We start from the raw sequence: 21183 nt of genomic DNA, 5'->3' as shown, positions 1-21183 counted from the left end.
TCCTCGGATCCTCTGGGAAGCCAGGGAGGAGATTGCCGAGCCTTTGGCATTGATCTTTAACTCGTCATTGTCTACAGGAATAGTGCCAGATGACTGGAGGATAGCAAATGTGGTTCCCCTGTTCAAGAAGGGGAGTAGAGACAACCCTGGTAATTATAGACCAGTGAGCCTAACCTCACTGTTGGAAAAGGTTATAAGGGATAGGATTTATAATCATCTAGAAAAGAATAAATTGATTAGGGATAGTCAGCACGGTTTTGTGAAGGGAAGGTTGTGCCTCACAAACCTTATTGAGTTCTTTGAGAAGGTGACCAAACAGGTGGATGAGAGTAAACTGGTTGATGTGGTGTATATGGATTTCAGCAAGGCGTTCGATAAGGTTCCCCACAATAGGCTATTGTACAAAATGCGGAGGAATGGAATTGTGGGAGAAATAGCAGTTTGGATCGGAAATTGGCTTGCTGAAAGAAGACAGAGGGTGGTAGTTGATGGGAAATGTTCATCCTGGAGACCAGTTATGAGTGGTGTACCGCAAGGGTCGGTGCTGCGTCCACTGCTGTTTGTCATTTTTATAAATGACCTGGATGAGGGCGTAGAAGGAGGGGTTAGTAAATTTGCAGATGACACTAAGGTCGGTGGAGTTGTGGATAGTGACGAAGGATGCTGTAGGTTGCAGAGAGACATAGATAAGCTGCAGAGCTGGGCTGAGAGGTGGCAAATGGAGTTTAATGCAGACAGCTGTGAGGTGATGCACTTTGGTAGGAGTAACCGGAAGGCAAAGTACAGGGCTAATGGTAAGATTCTTGGTAGTGTAGATGAGCAGAGAGATCTCGGTGTCCATGTATACAGATCCTTGAAAGTTGCCACCCAGGTTGACAGGGCTGTTAAGAAGGCATACAGTGTTTTAGCTTTTATTAATAGAGGGATCGAGTTCCAGATCCAAGAGACTATGGTGAAGCTGTACAAAACTCTGGTGCGGCCGCACTTGGAGTATTGCGTACAGCTCTGGTCACCGCATTATAAGAAGGATGTGGAAGCTTTGGAAAGGGTGCAGAGGAGATTTACTAGGATGTTGCCTGGTATGGAGGGAAGGTCTTACGAGGAAAGGCTGAGGGACTTGAGGCTGTTTTCATTAGAGAGAAGGTGGTTGAGAGGTGACTTAATTGAAACATATAAAATAATCAGAGGGTTGGATAGGGAGAACCTTTTTCCTAGGATGGTGACGGCGAGCACGAGGGGGCATAGCTTTAAATTGAGGGGTGAAAGATACAGGACAGATGTCAGAGGTAGTTTCTTTACTCAGCGAGTAGTAAGGGAATGGAATGCTTTGCCTGCAACGGTAGTAGATTCGCCAACTTTAGGTACGTTTAAGTCGTCATTGGACAAGCATATGGGCGTAGATGGAATAGTGTAGGTTAGATGGGCTTGAGATTGGTATGACAGTTCAGCACAACATCGAGGGCCGAAGGGCCTGTACTGTGCTGTAATGTTCTATGTTCTCATCAAATACTGTAATTTACTGCAATGTCCAAGAGTCAGTTCAGGAAGCGAGTGAGAAGGCAAAGTTTCATTATTATTTCAGTGATTTAAGCTGTAAATAATGGCTCAGTGATGTGTATATTCCCTGCATTACATTTCTGTGACTTAATGTATGTTTTTACATTGATTATATGGATTTCTTGATTATCCAAAATATTTGATCAAATGGCACACTGCTGGTCCCTGAGGTGTCAATTAATAAAATGTTTCCTGTACTTACAAAATATTGTTTAATCTAGAATCTGAATCACCATATCGGAAAAATGACCCAATGACAATTTGAATTTTTCTTCTCTGACAGAAACACTTCAAGACTCCGGATGTCGTCATTGGAGCAGACACTATTGTGGTAAGAGAAAAATAGAATGTGGAACTTGGCGAAAAACCCTTGATTTTTCCAATTGATTTTACACATTTAATTTTAAAGTTATTACACATCTGCCTAGAAATTATGTATATATAAAAACAATTCACCATTCTCCTCTTTTGGCTCCAAGGAATTGTTACTTAAAAAAGAAATGCTGCAGAAAATTAAAGTTAAAATATAATGACATAAGAACTCACAAGATTCACATGCCTTCAGCGTTGCTTATGCCCTTTAAGAAATCAAATCCACTGCCCTTATCCTAGTCTGCACTGTGTGGGACTCAGTTTCACAGCAGTGTGATTGACTGAACTGTCTCCTGAAATACCCCCTGACAAGTTGCACAGTTCACGGGTGGTTTGGGATGGGATTCAAGTTCTGGCCCTGTCAGCCATCCCATGAAAGAATAAAGGAAAATAAAATTCAACCAGCTACTCTGTAAGTGGGGAAGTTAAAACTCTGAAACTTAAAACCTATCATTGCTGCAAACGCAGCATTAAGCTGTCCTTCGAAGATACTCGATTTCAGATTTTTTTTTCGTACAACGAGAGCATGCATACAGTCAGAAATATTGTTCCCTTTTGCAAGGGTGTTCTTCATTGTCCTGATAAGTGTAAGATGAAAAGCTTTAACAAAAATGTCTTTTATCCAACAGCATTTGCATTCTGTATTACCAAACAACTCTTAAAAGTACAAACTACTGGTCTTTTCAAAGTCTATTTAAAAATGTGACAGTTTTAATGAAAATGAACCAGTTCAGAGGCAAAATACAAATGTGATAGCCATTTGCTACCACAACGAAAGATTAATATTGTCAAGTGAGTATCGTCAAGCATAGCAAATTATAATTGTGTTATTGTTCACATTAATAATTTTTGGCAAAGTGTTGTGTAAAGAATTAGCCAAAAATTCTCTAATTTGGAAATTGGACATAAAAAGTTAAAGTGCTGAAAATATACAGCAGAATTTGTGAAGAGAAATGTATCCTGCTTTGACCTTTTAGAAATATGGAAACATAGAACACAGGAGCTGGATTGACCATTTGGCCATTCAAGACCATTGAACGTGATCATCCAACTCAGTTCCATGTTCCTACTTTTTCCCCATACCTTCAGTTTTAGTTCTAAAAACATCATCTAACTCCTTCTTGAAAATATTCAATGTTTTGGCCACAAATGCTTTCTGTGGAAGAGAATTCAACAGGCTCAACATACTCTGAGTGAAGAAATTTCTCCTTATCTCAGTCTGAAGTGGCTCTCCTGTATCCCTAAACTGTGGCCCCTAATTCTAGATTGCCTGTTCAGCAGAAAAACCCTTTATTTATTTCCCCTGTGTAGCTCTTTTAAAATTTTATAGGTTTCTGCGTGATTTCCCTTCATTCTTCTACGTTGTGATTGTAATCCTCTCTGATCCTTTCCCTGCACGTGTCTGTCCTGCTAACCCTGGAATCAGTTAGACATACCTTCTCACCTTAGATAAGAAAACCAAAGTTGCACACAGCACTCCAGGTGTGGTTTAACCAAGGTCCTCTACAGTTTCAAGCAGACACTTCTCCTGAATTCGACGCTTCTGCACGAGGACACCCAGCTCTTGAATGCAACTCACCCCATCTTCTCAATTCAGATAATAATCTGCCTTCCTGCTTTTGCTATCCAAGTATATAGCCTCACATTTATCCACATTATACTTCATCTGCCAATGCATTTTCTCACTCACCCAACTTGTCTAAATTAGACTGAAGCACAGTTCACCCTCCCATCCAACTTTGTGTGATCTGCACATTTAGTTTCCTCATCTAAATCATTAATGTATATCGTGAATAGCTGGGGTTCAAGCATTGACCCCTGTGGGAACCCCCTAGAAACTCCCCACCCTTGGAAAGTGACCTGTTTATTCCTCCTCTTTGTTTCCTGCCTGCCAACCAGTTTTCTATCCATGTTGATGCAGCTACTCCTCATACCATGTGCTTTAATTTTACACGCCAGTCTTATTTGGGATCTTTTCAAAAACTATGTGAAAGTCCATGTGAACTGCATCCACTGGCACCCTCTTATCAACTTTATGTGTTACATTCTCAGAATTCCAGTAGATTTGTTAAACATGATTTCCATTTCATAAACCCATGTTTACTCTAACCTTAGCGAGCTTTGAGAAGATTTGTAGCTCAGGTTGAGGCTCCGGATGTAAGTTTGCTCGCTGAGGTTCGTTTTCAGGCGTTTCGTCACCATTCTAGGTAACATCATCAGTGAGCCTCCGCTGGTGTTATGTTCCTCTTTCTATTTATATGTTTAGGTTTCTCTAACCATAACCCTGTTATGATTTTCCAAGTGCTCTGCTCTGAAATATTTTAAAATGGACACTGGCATTTTCTCCACTATCAATATCAGGCTAACTGGTTTATAATTCCATTTTCAACCTACCTCCTTTTCAGAAAGTAGGATTACATTAGCTGCTGTCCAAAACATAGGAATTATTTCAGACTTGATTGAATCTGGTAGAAGGATTCAATGCATTCAGTATTTTTAGGTCCACTTTCGTTAATACTTTGAGATGTAGATTGTCAGGTTCTGAGGATTTGTTGACCTTTAATCACATCAATTTCCCCCACACCATTTCCTGACTATTGTTGATTTATCTCAGTTCCACCCTGTTACTACACCCTGTCTTCCCCAACATTTTTGGAATGTTGTTTGTGTCCTTAATGAAGGCAGAACCAAAATATGTATTTATTTGGTTTGCCTTCTTTTTGTTCCCCAATATAACGTAACCTATTTCTGACTGTAAAGGAACTACGATTGTGCTGATCTTTTTATAGAAATAAATGCCAAGCAGAATGTCATTTTCAGGAAATAGACAAATATTGAAGAAGAAGCAAATGTGAGGTTACCCGTAGAGTTGCGGCCAGAGCTGTTAGTTTTGGATAATCTACTTATAATATAATTCTGTATCGCCCTGCGTGTTTTTGTTGGTGGTGGATGTACTTGAGTGCTTCTCCCTCAGAAATAATTATAATTTTGACTTAAGATTTTGTCACAATTGTACACATGTAATTGTTATCTTTAACTTATTCCAGCGTTTTTAAATGTATCAGTGTCATTGAAATCCCTATTTTCTATCCTGAAAAAATATTTTCTCAAGTTTCTAAATCATGACTTTTGCTTTTGAATCATCATTTAGGAACTAGGCCCTTAATTGTTCAGAATGTGAAGTATTTAATGTTAGAACCCTATAATGGCAAAATAGCAGGCATTTTTGCCATGTAAGGAGCTAGATTCAATTATGAAATTTTCCTATTTTAGCTGCTTACAATAATAAGCTGTATTATAGACACATGTCATACAGATTAGGCTTGTGTTCCCTAGGCTGTAGAACTGTCCCATTGAGATGCTGTAAGATGATCAAAGGAGTTGTTTGGTACGATATAGACTGTTCCTTTTAGTGGGAGACTCCAGAACAAGGGGACATTACCTTGATAGCTGGGCTATTCAAGGACATTACTATTTGCATAAAAGTTAATGACAATCTGACATTGTTTCTCTTACATTACATCCCACCTGTCCTTAAGCTCACCCAAGAAAATTTTTTGATGCTAGGTCAGTGGAATATTTGAAAACTGAGATTGGGATATTTTTGTTAGTCAAGTGTTTGAAGGACCATTGGGACGAAGGCGAAGAGAAGATTAACTTTTGGATCAGCCGTGATGTAATTGGTGGTTTCATACTTAAGTGATTGAACAATCTTCTCTTCTTTCATTGTGCTTTAAGTTTTACATATGATAACACGCCGAATGGAAATTCTTTTGAGTATCAGCAGTCTGCTTAATCCCACACCTCCACTTGTCCTTGACTACTGGAAATGTATGTAACCATATCAACAAACAGCCTTATGGCTGATTCTCCTCCTACAACATTGCCCCTGCCTCCCAAGCCACGTTCTAAACTAAAATTTTAGAGCATATAGTTATAATATAAACAGTTATTTTAAAGCTATGAAATATTGAGTGTTATCGAGATTACTTATCACTTTTTCAAATGCCTTATTGTTTTCCACTTTTCAGTCCATTGACGGTGACATTCTCGAGAAGCCTGTAGATAAAGAAGCTGCTCACACGATGCTATCAAGGTTTGTTATTCCTCTTCATCTGTACCTGGCTGATTAACCCATTTATGTAACACTTGCACCAAACATTCCAAGGCACTTCATGGATTCTTAGACAGGAATTGACAGAAACGCAAAGCAGGTGAAAATTGGGGAAGGGTATGCTGAAAGACAAAGCGGTAAGGTGGAGGTGAGGATCAGAGGGACAGGAGGGAGGAGGTCAGGTGCCGGGTATTGGGCAGAGGATGTCAGACTTAAGGCTGGATACTTAAAAGGTCAGAACTACAGAGGAAGTAGGAACGGGCAAGTCTATGAAAAGATTTAAGTGAATGAGGATTCTAACGTGGGAATAGGGAGCCAAAGTAGATCAACAAGGATAATAGGAACGTAATGCTGTATAGTATCAAGATAGTACAGTTTCAGGTAAGCTGTCCTTTACAGAGATTGGAGCAGAGAACCTTGGAATAATTGTGAAATGTGTTGACAAAATCAAATGTGAGTGAAATTTTCAAGAGAGGATGGACTGAATTTGCATGCGGTATGCTAATACACCTGGAAAGAGAGTTAGGCTGGAGAGAGATGTGATTCAGACCGGATTCAAATTGAGCATGAGAAATAGGTGCTTTTTACCTGCTCCATGACTCAACAAGATGTCGGATCTGGTGCCTAAAATCCCCGTTCCGCGGTGTATTTGTATCCCTCCATTCCCTTGACATACATAAATGTTGATTTTTGCCTTGAATAAACTCAGCAACTAAGTTCTAAAGATTTACAATTCATTGGGTAAAGTGATTTCTCCTCACTTGAGTCCTAAGCAGCTTTAGCACATAGGAGAATACAGCACAGTAGCAGGCCCTTTGGCCCACCATGTCTGTGCCAACCATAATGCCATTCTAAACTAATCTGTCTGCACATAGTCCATGTCTCTCTGTTCCCTGCATATCTATGCCTGCCCAAATGCTTCCTACACTTTTCTAATGTATTTGCTTCTACCACTTCCTCTGGCAGTGTGCTCCAGCCATTCACTGTGTAAAAAAAACTTGCTTCGCACATCTCCTTTAAACTTTTCATTTTGTCATCTTAAACCTATGCATTTCCACCATTGGAAAGAGACTCAGACTGTCCAATCTGTCCATGCCTGTCATAATTTTATAAACTTTTCTCAGGTCAGCCCTCAGCCTGCACTGTATCTTTGATCATGTTTTCCTCATTTCCCAATCAGACAAAATGTTCTGTCAGTACCCTATCCTGTCGAACACCTGAAGAATTTTAAGTTTGAAATGGATAACATGTTATTTCTTTAAACTACAGAGAAAGTAGGGTAAATCTGCTCATTCTCTTCTCATCATGAAATACATTCATTCCAAGAAATAATTTAGAGAAGGTTTGTTGCAACCACTTTAGGATATGTATGGTTTTTCCTTAGCTACAGACACCAGTGTGAAACATACCATGCCAGGTGTGGCCTCACCAGGGTCTTCATAATTGTAGTAAGATTTCTTCCCTCTTGTACTCAGTCCCTTTCCAATAAAATAATCATTTACCTTTATGCTTCCTAGCAGTTCCTACGCATTGCTTTTAACGCACAAATTAATAGGTCCTTTTGAATTTAATTTTTTTTTCTAGCCTCTCATTATTCAAACTTTATTCTGTTTTTAAATTTTCTACCAAGCTGAATTGTTCCAAGTATAAAACATTGTATTCCATTTACAATTTATTGCCCATTCTCCCAACTTGTGTTTACACCTCTGTGGCCTCTTTGTATCCACCTTACCCCTTACACTTCCAACAGGTTTATCATCAGCAAACTTGGATATGTTACACACGTACTGCTTAGCTGCATTGGAGGCAGTTTAAAGAAGGTTCTCTGGATTAATTACAGAGATTATAGATTTTTCATAAGAGAAAGAATTGAGCAAATTAGGTCTATACTTGTTATTTCGGGACAATAAGGGGAGATCTATTAAAAGTATATAAGATGCTAAAGGGGATTGACAAAGTAGATGTAGGATAAATGTTTCTTCCTGAGGTGGGGGGGGGCGGTAATCTAGAATAAGAGGTCATAGTTTTAGGCTGAAAGGGTGCCAGATTTGAAGTAGATGAGGAGGCTTCTCTCAAAGGGTTATGTATTCGTGGAATTCACTAACCCAGAGAGTACAGAGACACTGAATAAATGTAAGGAGGAGATATGCAGATCTTACTTTGTAATAATTTACAGTGTTATGTGGAGTAAGCAAGAAAGTGGAATTGAAACTGAGGTGGGATCAGTCATGGTTGTAGTAAATGGCAGATCAGACTCAATTGCTTACTCTGATTCTTGCTCGTTCCTATATTCTCCAGTTAAATCAATAATATTGATTATGAGTTGCTGAGGCTCAGGTATTGATACTTGTAGCGCCCTACTAGTTATAACAGAGCAATCTGAAAATTTACCCATGTTTCATATCTTGTGTACTAACCTCTTCTGTGGCACATTATCAGATATATTTTGCAAATCTAAATGAACTACTTTCATTGGTTTGGCTTTGTACGTTATACCAAATAATCCTCAAAAAAACTAAAAAAAATTTGTGAAAAGCTGTTTCTAATTCATGAATCCACATTGCTCTGCTTAATCATGGAATGATAGCTTGGCTTCCTTCAGTGCCATAACCATTCAGCCTGCTGTATCTGTGTCATCCTTTGAAGGTTTCATCCTTTAGAAATAAAACCAGTTTAACTCCAAACTAAAACATACATAGATTTTAAACAAGGTTTTACACCTAACATGCATTGTCTGTCCTAAAATGTCATCTCTTCTTTACATTAATAAAACTTAGTTTTCTCAGAGCAGTGACTTGAAAGGAATTTGGACATTTACATATACATATTAATCAATTAAAGCCTTCTAACTGATTAAAGTTTTAACAGCATCTTAGGTTTGTTTAGCACATCCTCATCAGGTGTGACCCTTTGATCTTTTACTTATACATGCTGTATCGGATACTACCTCCCTCACTGACACCTGAAGAAGGACTGAGGCTCTAAAAGCTTGTGCTTTCAAATAAACCTGTTGGACTACAACCTGGTATTGTGTGATTTCTGATCTTATCTTCTGAAGGAGCAAGTCACCAAATGCCAGTCCGCTGCCTTTTCTCGGTAGACTGACCCCGGAATGCAAGTGAAGAATAGGTAGGGACCATGTAATAGGACTGGGAGTGACTCAGATGGCCATGATGGCAAAGTGGTAAGAAAAGGCAGTGTTAACTATGATGTGGTTACGGCAAGAGGAGCCAAGCATGGGAAGTCCTCGTGAGCTGAACAATAGATAAGAAGCACTGGAGGATGATGGCATCATTGACTGTTGAAGATTACAGAGAGGTTGAGGAGAGAAAACAAAGCAAGATAACTTAGGAATTATTCAGCAAGTCCGGCAGCATCCCTGATGAGGGAAACAAAGTTAAGTTGACTCTTTCACCTTTCATCAACAGTGATGAAAATATCAGTCACTTGAAATGTTTGTATTGTTTCTTTCCCTACACATGTTCTCAGCTGCTGAGCATTTCCAGCATTTTCTGTTCTTGTTCACTTATCCAGCATCTGAACATTTTGTTTTTGTAATAACATAAACATTTTTTTCGTCTCTGTGATTTGCAAATTTATGTTTTTTTACATGAGTTGTGGTAATTTTATGTTTTTCCGTTCGCTGTTGTTTAGACTGAGCAATAAAGAACATAGTGTCTTCACTGGGGTTGCCATTGTCTTCTGCAACTGCAAACTTGGTAATGTATTTGAATGTTTACATTTTCCCTGCTTGTTTGGTTATTTTAAACTGACATGCATTTCCAAAACAAAACTGTGAATTGAATTTTGATTTATATCTATAATTACTACTTATTTTAATAATTTAAGAAAATTTAAAGCAAAGTAATTACCATATACTTGAATAAAATGAAATTTAGTTCAATTCCTTGAGCCTGTCCTGCAATATAATTAGATGACGGTTGGTCTATAGCTCACTTCCTTTCACATCTTCATTCCTTGACTGATATGTGTCCAACAACCTGTTAGTACATACTAACATGTGAATTCGGAACAGGACTAATATTTTTCCTTGAGCCTGCTCTGTCATTCCGTAAGACGGTTGATGATCTGATTATTTGTATATCCACCTACCTTTAATAATCTTTTACCTCCTTCCTTATCAAGAACCTATCTTGTCTTTAAAACATTCATCTGCTTCCATTGCCTTTGGCGAAGGGAAATAAACAGGTCATCTAGTGAGCAAAAACTTGCAAATGGAATATGATGTGGGAAAATGTGAGGTAATGCACTTTGGCAGGAAGAATCAAGGAGCTGAATATTATTTAAATGGAGAAGGACTGCAGAAAGTTACACAACAGAAGAGTTTGGAAGTCCTCATCCTCTGATCACAAAAAGCTAGCATCTAAATTCAGCAGGTCTTAGAAAAGGCAAATTGAATATTGGCCTTTATTTCAAAGGCAATGGTGTATTGAAGTAAGGACATTTTGCCGAACGTTGGGCCTTACCTAAGGAAGGATATACTGGTATTGGACGCAACCAGAGAAGGTTCATTAGGCTGGTACCAGGTGTGGAGAGGCTATTCTGAGGAGAGTTGGGTAGATTGAACATGCACTCCTCACAATGTAGACGAATGAGAGACAACTTGATTGAAACATACAAGATGCTTTGGGGATGCAGAAAGATTGTTTCCCTACATGGGGACGTCTAGGACCAGAGGCATAATCTCAGATTAAGGGGGGTCATTCATTTAAGACAATGCAGAGGAACTTTTTCTGAGGGTGGTGAATCTGTGGAATTCTTTTCCAAAGAGAGCTTTTGAGACTGGTTTATTAACTAGATTCAAAGCTTAGATAGATTTGTAATTAGTAAGGAAATCGAGGGCTATGGGGAAAAGACAGGAAAGTGGGGATTATCACGGCAATCAAGATCTCATTGAATGGTGGAGCAGCCTCAATGGACTGAGTGGCCTACTTCTGCTCCTATGTCTCATGAACTGAGAGTTTCAAAGACAGCTGTCAGAGAAAAAAGGTCCCTTAATCTATTTTAATGGGCAGTCTCTTTTGAAACAGTGACCCCTAATTTTAGATTCTTCCAAAGCAAGTGACCTTTCTAATTGCACCCTGTAAGGACCCTTCTCACTTTTGTATCTTTCGTTCAAGTCACCTCTTACTCCTCAAAACTCCAGCAGATTCATTCCTGGTCAAGCTTTACAAATCTTAATTGATGCAATATTCGTGGCTTTTAGGGGAGTAAAAATGGCCTCACTAATTTTACGAGCATGAGTCATATTGTTTTGAGCCTAAAATCAACTAAGATCACATCTTAACCTTTTAAACTCAAGGAAATGTAAGTCATTTAAACTTTACATGTTCGTAATTCAGCCCTGACACATTTCTGTGGCAACTGTGCAACACCCTCTCCCAGGTCGAAATGTTACGATTCCTAACGTTTCATGTTAAAAACTTGAATGCAAAGCACGAAGCACTTCAGAGCAAAATGGTGAGTAAAGCATCATTGCCTCAGTTCCAGCCCTCTTGAACTGAGGGTGAAAATTTCATTACCCTTCCTCATTATTTTGTACCTGTGTATTAGTGTTTTAATTACCAGTGTTATGTTTTAGTGCCTTGTGCCCACAGGACCAGGATGGGAGGAATACACTGGTAATCAAACGCCACTACCCAGTGAGTTGGATCATTAGTACAAATGCTTTGATTCAATCAGCAAAATAGCCAATCTTTCCCCCTTTACACTGCTATCCTAATAAAACAAAACTTGGAGTTAGAACAATACTCATGCAGTGCAAAAAACAGACTAGCCTAGGCACCTTTCTTGTATCCTGCTCCACCTGTAGGATTAAGTGCAAGGACGAATATAAATTCTGAATAGGCTAGCCACCACAGTATGTAATATACATTGAAATAATTCACAAACTAAACAGGATATTTCATGTGCTAACTTGCTAATTCTCAAAAGAAGCAGACGTTCCTGAACTACAGTGGAGCTTTTTCGTCTCAATACATTTTTATTGTCCTTATTGGAAATTTACTATGGGTAAAATTTTTATGCATAACTAAAATAGAAAAGAGAGAACCACATCATGAGTACCATAACTCCTGTCACTCAAGAACACTACCCTTCACAACTAAATAGAGTGGAGATCTTCATTCGTTCTCCAGCACAGATGCTGCTAGAAGAATTGTGGTGTGGCCATGCCCTCCAAAATTCTCCGGTATTGAAGAAGATAGAAATTAGGCAAAATATGGTAGTTTGGGAGCTCTCTGATTCTAGGTAGATGCAAAAACAGACGTTGCTGGAAAAGCTCAGCAGGTCTGGCAGCATCTGAAGAAAAAAAATCAGTGTTAATGTTTTGGGTCTGGTGACCCTTCCTCAGAACAAGTTTTTTTTCCAGTTTTTTTGGTTTTTTTCCAGATAGATGCAGTGTGTTGCCAAAATTTGGCCATCATTGAAATGTTGCTGTTGCCTCTGTTCCAGAAGACGCCAAGTTCAACCTCCGCTCATGCGAAAGAATTCTAGTCCAAAGTCCCCTGCCAAATGACAGCAGCTCTGACACAATGACCCTTGTAAGCCTCACAGTTGCAGGTTGAATGTTTGTTATTGAAACTTTAGACACCCTGAGGTCACAGTCCATAGAACCAAATTGACTGGCCTCCTCATGCACAGTCAATCACTGTTGTAAAGGTTTCATCTCACTGTCCATCCATTGTAAAAATACCAGACAGAGAAAGTTTGTACTTAACATGGAGCAAAAATTATATGTGGATTGGACATCTTCAGTGCTTCTTTTGAAAGAATGGACCCACTTCTTTAACTGAAGTCAATCTCTAAGTTTTAATGTCAATTGATTATGCTGTTGCTATATAAGGTATTAACATAATACTTGATCCCAAGTGCAAGAAGTAGAGAAATTGAAAATTGTAATGTTAACCGATGTTATTGTTCCAGATAACCAACTGGAGACCAACATTACTGCTTTTCATGAAGAAACAAAAGTAAAGTTTTCTGAGCTATCTGAGGAACTTCTCTGGGAGTACATACACAGTGGTGAGCCAATGTATGTGCAGATACTTTACACCCACACATGAAATTCACTAAAGATGCATGAAATTGTAAAGAGTTCTTCATCTTAGAACATAGTTTATTTAATTTAAAAAGAAACTGCCTTATACTAATTAGAAATCTTGCAGAATCTATTCTTGCTGCTGTTTCTAAGACATGAACAGCCATTAGTATAAACCCCTGTAAAAGAGAGTGCTTACTTTTCACCAGTTCCTTGGGTAGGCCAAATGAAACTAAGATATTTTGTGATATAACAAGGTGTAGAGCTGGATGAACACAGCAGGCCAAGCAGCCTCAGAGGGGCAGGAAGGCTGACGTTTCGGGCCTAGACCCTTCTTTCTGAAGAAGAGTCTAGGCCCGAAACATCAGCATTCCTAACCCTCTGATGCTGCTTGGCCTGCTGTGTTCATCCAGCTCTGCACCTTGTTATCCCAGCATCTGCAGTTCCTACTATCTGTAGGATATATTGTCACAGATTGTTGGGAAGAAGAGACCTGCTCTTGAGCTTTTCATTTGTGATCATTAGGACAGGCACACAAAGAATCAATTTCAGAGTGAACAGCAATGTATACTCTCTTAGAATAAGATTGCTGATTGGTTGAAGAATTGCCAGAAAAAATGCTCCAGGTGACAGTTAACCCCAAGCTTCTGTTTAAATTTTAAAAAAGACAACAGTTGAGACATTACAGTCAGTAATGCACTGTTCCCTGGTGCATTCTGAATGACAGTGCCTTGACGAATCAATAAAGTCCGCAGCGGGGTGTGCCAGGAGCAGCACCAGGCCTTCTGAAAAGTGAGATATCAACACAGTGAAGCTGCATACACAGGACTACTTGCATGCCAAACAGTCTATGCAGCAAGTGATAAATAGAGCGAAGCAATTCCACAACTAACAGATTAGATCCAAGTTGTGCAGTCTTGCCATTCCTTCATATTGTGGGAATTCCCTCTCTCTGCTAGCACTGTCAGCATACCTTCACTAAATAGACTGCAATAGTTCAATAAGGCAGCTTACCACGTCTTCTCAAGAGCAGCCAGGAATGGGCAATAAATGCTGGTCCAGCCAATTAAGACTGTGTACCCTGAATGAATTTATTTTTAAAAAAGTTCAAATTCAGCAGGTAATAGGGAAAGCAGATAGAATGCTGACCTTTATTTCAAAGAGAAGTATAAAAGTAAGGAAGAAATAATGGGATTTGCAGATGCTGGAGAATCTGAGATAACAAAGTGGGGAGCTGGATGAACACAGCAGGCCAAGCAGCATCTTAGGAGCACAAAAGCTGACGTTTCGCATCTAGACCCTTCATCAGAAAAGGGGGAGGGAGAGAGGGTTCTGAAATAAATGGGAGAGAGGGGGAGGTGGATCGAAGATGGATAGAAGAGAAGATAGGTAGAGAGGAGACAGACAAGTTAAAGAGACGGGGATGGAGTGAGTAGAGGTGAGTATGGGTGAGGAGGTAGGGAGGGGATAGGTTAGTCCGGTCAGGACTGACGGGTCAAGGGGGCGGGAATGGGCTTAGTCGGTAGGATATGGGAGTGTGACTTGAGGCGGGAGGAGGGGATAGGTGAGAGGAAGAACAAGTTAGGGAGGCAGGGACGGGCTTGGCTGGTTTTGGGGTGCAATAGAAGGAGGGGGAGATTTTGAAGCTTGCGAAATCCACATTGATACCATTGGGCTGCAGGGTTCCTAAGCAGTCACAGTTAAAGAAATAAGCGTGGAAGCAGAGGCAGCGGAAAAACTGCTCAATGTCCAAATCACGGTTAAAGAAGTTAGCGTGGGACCCTGCAGCCCAATGGCATCAATGTGGATTTCACCAGCTTCAAAATCTCCCCTCCCCCCAGTGCATCCCAAAACCAGCCCAGCTCGTCCCCGCCTCCCTAACTTGTTCTTCCTCTCATCTATCGTCTCCTCCCACCTCAAGCTGCGCCTCCATTTCCTACCTACTAACCTCATCCCGCTCCCTTGACCTGTCTGTCCTTTGGAAACTTTTCCATTCACCCAAGAGAGCAAATAGAACTTCAGTTTAACATGTCCAACGAAAGGATTCTAACTGTGCAGCATGTTCTTAAAACTCCACTGGCAAGCCAGTGTAGATTCTGTTCTCAAGTATCGAAGCGCTGCTTTGATTTGGGGCAAGGGTGCTACCCACTGATCCGTGGCTAACATCTCAATCTAATTTTATTGTGAACATTATTCTTAAATGGCCAGCGTTGCTTCAAGCTGAAGGAACAGCATCTCATTTTCAGCTTGGGGATCTCACAGACTTCAATTTTAAAACCTGAAGACCACCTTCCATGTCCTTTACCCACCCCCTCACCCAAAGCCCTGTCGTGACATGATTGCTTTCAGGACAGCAAATCCAATTTCACCCAATTGTAGTCCCCATTGTCACCTATTTAGCTTTTCTTCAGCAAAAACAGAAATTGCTGGAGAACCTCAGCTGGCCTGGCAGCATCTGTGGAGAGAAAGCAAAGTTAATATTTCAAATCCAGTGACAGCGCTCCTTTGTTTCTCTCTCTGGGCTGTGTCTCCAGCTATCAGCTCACTCCTTCCCCACCCCTTGTCATCAAAATAAATGTCACTTTTTCCCCACGTGCGATCAGTTCTGAAGGTCCTGAAATAGAAGTGGTAACTTCTGTTTTCTGTCCACAGGTACTAACAGGCCTGCTGAGTTTCTCCAGCAATTTCTATTTATTTTTCAGATTCCTGGCATTTGTTTCCTTATTTTAGCAGTTTACTCACTGCCACATCTCTTCCAGGTATGCCTACCTTGAAGTTATGCTCCTCCCTCCGACTGAATTTCTCTTTTGTCTTTATTCTTGTTCACCATTATTTGTTTTGTCATGCTCAGACAACATTTGAGTTTGTGCAGAAATCTATACATGGGAACTCTCTCTGGGAATTTAAGGGCAAAGTTCAGTGACATGATACACAGTCCACAAACTTTACAAATGTTAGTATGTTGCCAAAATAATTTCATAAAATTTAAGTCTTCATAAGCGAGGGTATACTTTGTCTGTTGAACCTCCCACATGTTTTTTGGTTTTGTTGAGATTGAAGAACATTTATTTTATGAGTCATCCTAAAAAAAAATAATATTTTCTTTGGCGAACTGGCTCCCAGGCCTTCAACATCTGCTTTCTTGCTGTGGAATATCCTCCTGAAACATTTCTGATTTTCCATTGTCCTGTTTCTTTTTGTTTTGAGACTTTCATATATCCACTGTTAATCAAGATTTTGCTCCCCCATCTAAATATCATCACCTTGCTTTGACATCAGTTTTGTCTGATTGTTGGGACATTTTGCCACATTATTTATGTATACAAGTACAAGTGGAATATGTCTCTTGCCATAGATAATTATAGATGTGGGTGAAGGTCCTGTAGCTCTGTGTCAGCTGAAGAATTAAAGTTTGCCTAAGATGTTATTGTGTTATATTTTACGGACATTGTCTTTAGGTATGTAAGGTGCTACCAAAACAGCATTGGTTGAAACAGTCACGACATGTATCTGATGAGTTGTATCTGTTAGCCATTAATCCAACATATTTGCTTGTGGCTTTTCTGTGCAATGTTAATAAAGGGTTCACACCAAAAGCTATTTCAATCGTTCCTGGTATTTGATGTGAAGCGTGTGGAACCTATAACATTGAAACATATTTATGCTTGCAGAGTGATAGAAATTTATTCCAACTCTTTATTGGGTATAGAGTTCTGATGAAGGGTCACTCAAGCTGAAATGTTAATGCTGATTTCTCTTCGCAGTTGCTGCCAGACCTGCCGAGCTTTTCCAGCAATTTCTGTTTTTGTTTCTCATTTACAGCGTCTGCAGTTTTTTTTTGTTTTTGTAGGTTATGCTTTAGATATATGTTTATTTGGCTTTAAATAGAGACTCCTTTAGACGTAGAGCCCAGTTCATTAATGTTTGACTTGTTTACTGTGGTTTACCTGCCATGTTATATGCATTTTATTCAGTAGTTTATAAACTCTTAGGTTTTTATAGAATGTTTATATTGGTCAACATTAAATCAGCATATTCTGCAAGTAACTCATTTTTCCTAAAATATAGCTGGGCCTTTTTGGTAATCCGTGGAATTGCATTCCAAGAATTAATGATTAATTTGCTTGCAGCAATCTGTCCACCAGTTGTGGAAGCCTTGTGTGAGAGAGCTGATAATGCCTGGGAATTCCTGCCTGCTGATAGATTAGCAGTGCATCAAGCGGTCTTTTAGATACTCAATGTTATGATTTCAGCCCTTATGTAATTTTTGTTCTGATATTGTTATGGTACGTTTTTCCTTTGTATTTCAATGTTTCTGAACAACTACAGTCAGTTCTGCTGTAACGCATGCTTCTTCAATGCGCATTTGCTTTAACACAGTTGAATAATTTGGACCGCTATTTGTAGGATACAAACCTACCTTATCTGTATTGGCGACGAAGCAATTCCAGCTCCATTAGTTTAAATGACGTGGCTATCGCATGATTTTCTTATTACATGAGATCACACAAGAACGGGAGTATCACATTATATCAGAGCTGACTGTAGTTATAATATATTCTACACTTATTACTTCATGCACTGTTTTGTTCCCTTTTCTTCTAGGGACAAGGCAGGTGGATATGGAATCCAGGGGCTTGGTGGAATGCTAGTCGAGTACATTCATGGAGACTTTTTAAATGTTGTTGGATTCCCTTTGAATCACTTTTGCAAAAAGCTGAGTGAGATCTACAACCCGCCTGTAATTCATTGTGTCACAGGCCACACCATTGCAAGTTTAGAAGGTCTCTGTGATCTTCAGCAGGGCCCTGCAAACCCCAAAAGAAATGGAATAGCAGAAAAGACACAGAATTCTGACCAAGCTGCAATGTCAGAAAAGGTGGTGAATAGCCCAAGCACCGAGAAGCCAAACAGAATTCCTGAGGTCAAAGGCTTGGCGGTACTTCACCACGACCTGGTAAATACATCTACCAAGAGTGAGGCCAGTGTTGCCTGGCTTCATAAAATTGCAGACCTAATGAATGGCTTTAAAGCTTCAAAGGTAAGGATGTAGAGAGTAAATTGGAATATTTTTATTTCGAAGTTGTTAAAAGGAATTTGACTTACAGTCATACAGTTGTAGGAAACAGGCCCTTTAGCCCTCCACATCTTTGCCAACCAAGAACTATCAAACTACACTAATCCCATTTACCTGTAGTTGTTCCACACCTACTATGCCCTGGTGTTTTACGTGCTCACCCAGATGCTTTTAAATGTTGCAAGAGTACCTGCCTCCACTACCCTCGCAGTTAGCAGCACATTTCTTGTTTCTACCAGCCTCCAGGTGAATTTTTTTTCTCCCATTCCCTCTAACCTACTTAGTCCTCACCTTAAACTTGTGCCCTTTGGTCTGAAAAGTATCCACCGAGGGGGAAAAGATTCTGGCAATCTGCTCTGACTATGCCTTTCACAATTTTGTCGCATTCAGATCCTTCTCAGGTTCCTCTGCTCCAAGGAAAGCAAACACAGCCTATCCAATATCTCTTCAACACTGTGGTATTAGCACCAAACTATTAATCCTGAGACCCAGGTTCAAATCCTGCCATGGCAAAGGTGGAATTTGAATTCAATGAACAGGGAAAAGAAATTCGGAATAAAGAGTCTAATGATGATGGTGAAACTTTTGCTGATTATTGGAAAAAATCAATCTGGTTCGTTGATGTCCTTTAGGGAACGAAACCACTATCCTTAGCTAGCCTGGTCCACATGTGATTCCAGAACCACAGCAATATGTTTGACTCTCAACTGCACTCTGAGCAACAAATGTTAACCTGGCCAGTGAAGGCTGTCAGTGAATGTAAATAAAAAAAACTTTTCATCCCTGGTGCACTCTCTCTAGTCCAATCATAATAGTGTGATGACCAGAATTTCATCTGTGGTCTAGCCAGTGTTTTATGAAATTGTAACAAGACTTCCTTGCTCCTCTATTCTACACTGCAGGCAGTGAATGCAAGCATCCCATATGTCGCCTTCACCACCCTGTCCACTTGTGCTGATATTTTCAGGGGTCTATGGACTTGTATATCAATACTCCATAGTTCTTCAATACTCCGTAGGGACAACTATTTATTGAAGTCTGGAATAAAAAGGATTGCCTATCTGTAATGTTTATGCACGTAGGCTAGAAGACTTTTAAATTTACTTTGAGTTCAGTGAGCTGAGGCAGCAGGTAGATTGCTCTAATGGGTCTTTACCTCTCTGGTCTTTATAGAGCCATACAGTGCAGAAACAAACTCTTCTGTCTAACCAGTCCATACCAAACATGATCCCAAACTAAACTAATCTGATCTACTTGCTCCTGGTCCATATCCCTCCAAACCTTTCCCATTCATGTACTTATCTAAGTGTCTTTTAAATATTGTAACACTGCCCACATCCACCACTTCCTCAGGAAATTCATTTCCACATGCGAGCAACTCTCTATATAAAAACAAATCTCCCTCCTCTCACTTTAAAAATCCATCTCCCCGGTCTTGAAAGCCCCCATCCTAGGCAAAAGACACCTATCATTACCCCTCATGATTTTATAAACCTCTATAAGGCCACCTCTAAACCTCCTATGCCCCAGTGAGAAAATTCCAAGCCCATCCAACCTTTCTTTATAACTGAAACCCTCCATGTTTGGAAATATCCAGGTAAGTATCTTCTAACCCCTCCGGCTTAATAATGTCCTTACTATTATTTGGGGCGGCATGGTGGCTCAGTGGTTAGCACTGCAGCCTCACAGCACCAGGAACCCGGGTTCGATTCCAGCCTCGGGCAGCTGTCCGTGCGGAGTTTGCACATTCTCCCCTTGTCTGCGTGGGTTTCCTCCGGGTGCTCCGGTTTCCTCCCACAGTCCAAAGATGTGCAGGCTAGGTGGATTGGCCATGCTAAATTGCCCATAGTGTTCAGGGGTGTGTGGGTTATAGGGGGATGGGTCTGGGTGGGATGCTTCAAGGGCGGTGTGGACTTAGAACATAGAACATAGAACAATACAGCGCAGAACAGGCCCTTCGGCCCTCGATGTTGTGCCGACCTGTGAACTAATCTAAGCCCATCCCCCTACACTATCCCATCATCATCCATATACTTATCCAAGGACTGTTTAAATGCCCCTAATGTGGCTGAGTTAACTACATTGGCAGGCAGGGCGTTCCACGTCCTTACCACGCTCTGAGAAAAAACCTGCCTCTGACATCTGTCTTAAATCTATTACCCCTCAATTTGTAGCTATGCCCCCTTGTACAAGCTGATGTCATCTTCCTCGGAAAAAGACTCTCACTGTCCACCCTATCTAATCCTCTGATCACCTTGTATGTCTCTATTAAATCCCCTCTTAGCCTCCTTCTCTCCAATGAGAACAGACCAAAGTCCCTCAGCCTTTCTTCATAGGGCCTGCGCTCCAGACCAGGCAACATCCTGGTAAATCTCCTCTGCACCTCTTCCAATGATTCCACATCCTTCCTGTAATAGGGCGACCAGAACTGCACGCAATATTCCAAGTGAGGCCGCACTAGCGTTTTGTACAGTTGCAGCATGACATCACGGCTCCGGAACTCAATCCCTCTACCAATAAAACCTAACACACCCTTTGCCTTCTTAACAGCACTATCAACCTGGGTGGCAACTTTCAGGGATCTATGTACGTGGACACCAAGATCCCTCTGCACAACGACACTACCAAGAATCTTTCCATTGACCCAGTATTCTGCCTTCCTATTATTCTTCCCAAAGTGAATCACCTCACATTTATCTGCATTGAACTCCATTTGCTGCCTTTCAGCCCAATTCTGCAGTTTATCCAAGTCTCCCTGCAACCTGCAACATTCTTCCACACTGTCCACCACTCCACCGACTTTACTGTCGTCTGCAAACTTACTAACCCATTCACCTATGCCTGCATCCAAGTCATTTATAAAAATGACAAACAGCAGTGGTCCTCAAACAGTGGTCCTTGAGGCACACCACAAGTAACCGGACTCCAGGCTGAATATTTTCCATCAACCACCACTCGTTGCCTTCTTACAGAAAGCCAGTTTCTAATCCAAACTGCTAAATC

At 40.4% G+C, this 21183-nt stretch overlaps 1 protein-coding gene across 3 annotated transcripts in view; it reads left to right on the top strand.

The window, feature by feature from the left end:
- asmtl (acetylserotonin O-methyltransferase-like) overlaps positions 1–21183 on the top strand; it is a 74506-nt gene that overhangs the window by 35948 nt on the left and 17375 nt on the right. For all 3 annotated transcript variants that reach the window (XM_059646803.1, XM_059646801.1, XM_059646802.1), the window contains exons 4-8: positions 1841–1888; positions 5961–6025; positions 9698–9762; positions 12989–13097; positions 17709–18144. In XM_059646803.1, coding sequence (XP_059502786.1) covers positions 1841–1888; positions 5961–6025; positions 9698–9762; positions 12989–13097; positions 17709–18144 — 723 coding nt within the window. The remainder of the gene's footprint in view (positions 1–1840; positions 1889–5960; positions 6026–9697; positions 9763–12988; positions 13098–17708; positions 18145–21183) is intronic.

Source organism: Stegostoma tigrinum, chromosome 6 (assembly GCF_030684315.1).
Source record: "Stegostoma tigrinum isolate sSteTig4 chromosome 6, sSteTig4.hap1, whole genome shotgun sequence".
Taxonomy (NCBI): Eukaryota; Metazoa; Chordata; class Chondrichthyes; order Orectolobiformes; family Stegostomatidae; genus Stegostoma; species Stegostoma tigrinum.
The sequence above is the reverse complement of the archived record's forward strand: the minus strand, read 5'-3'. Positions and strand labels throughout refer to the sequence as shown.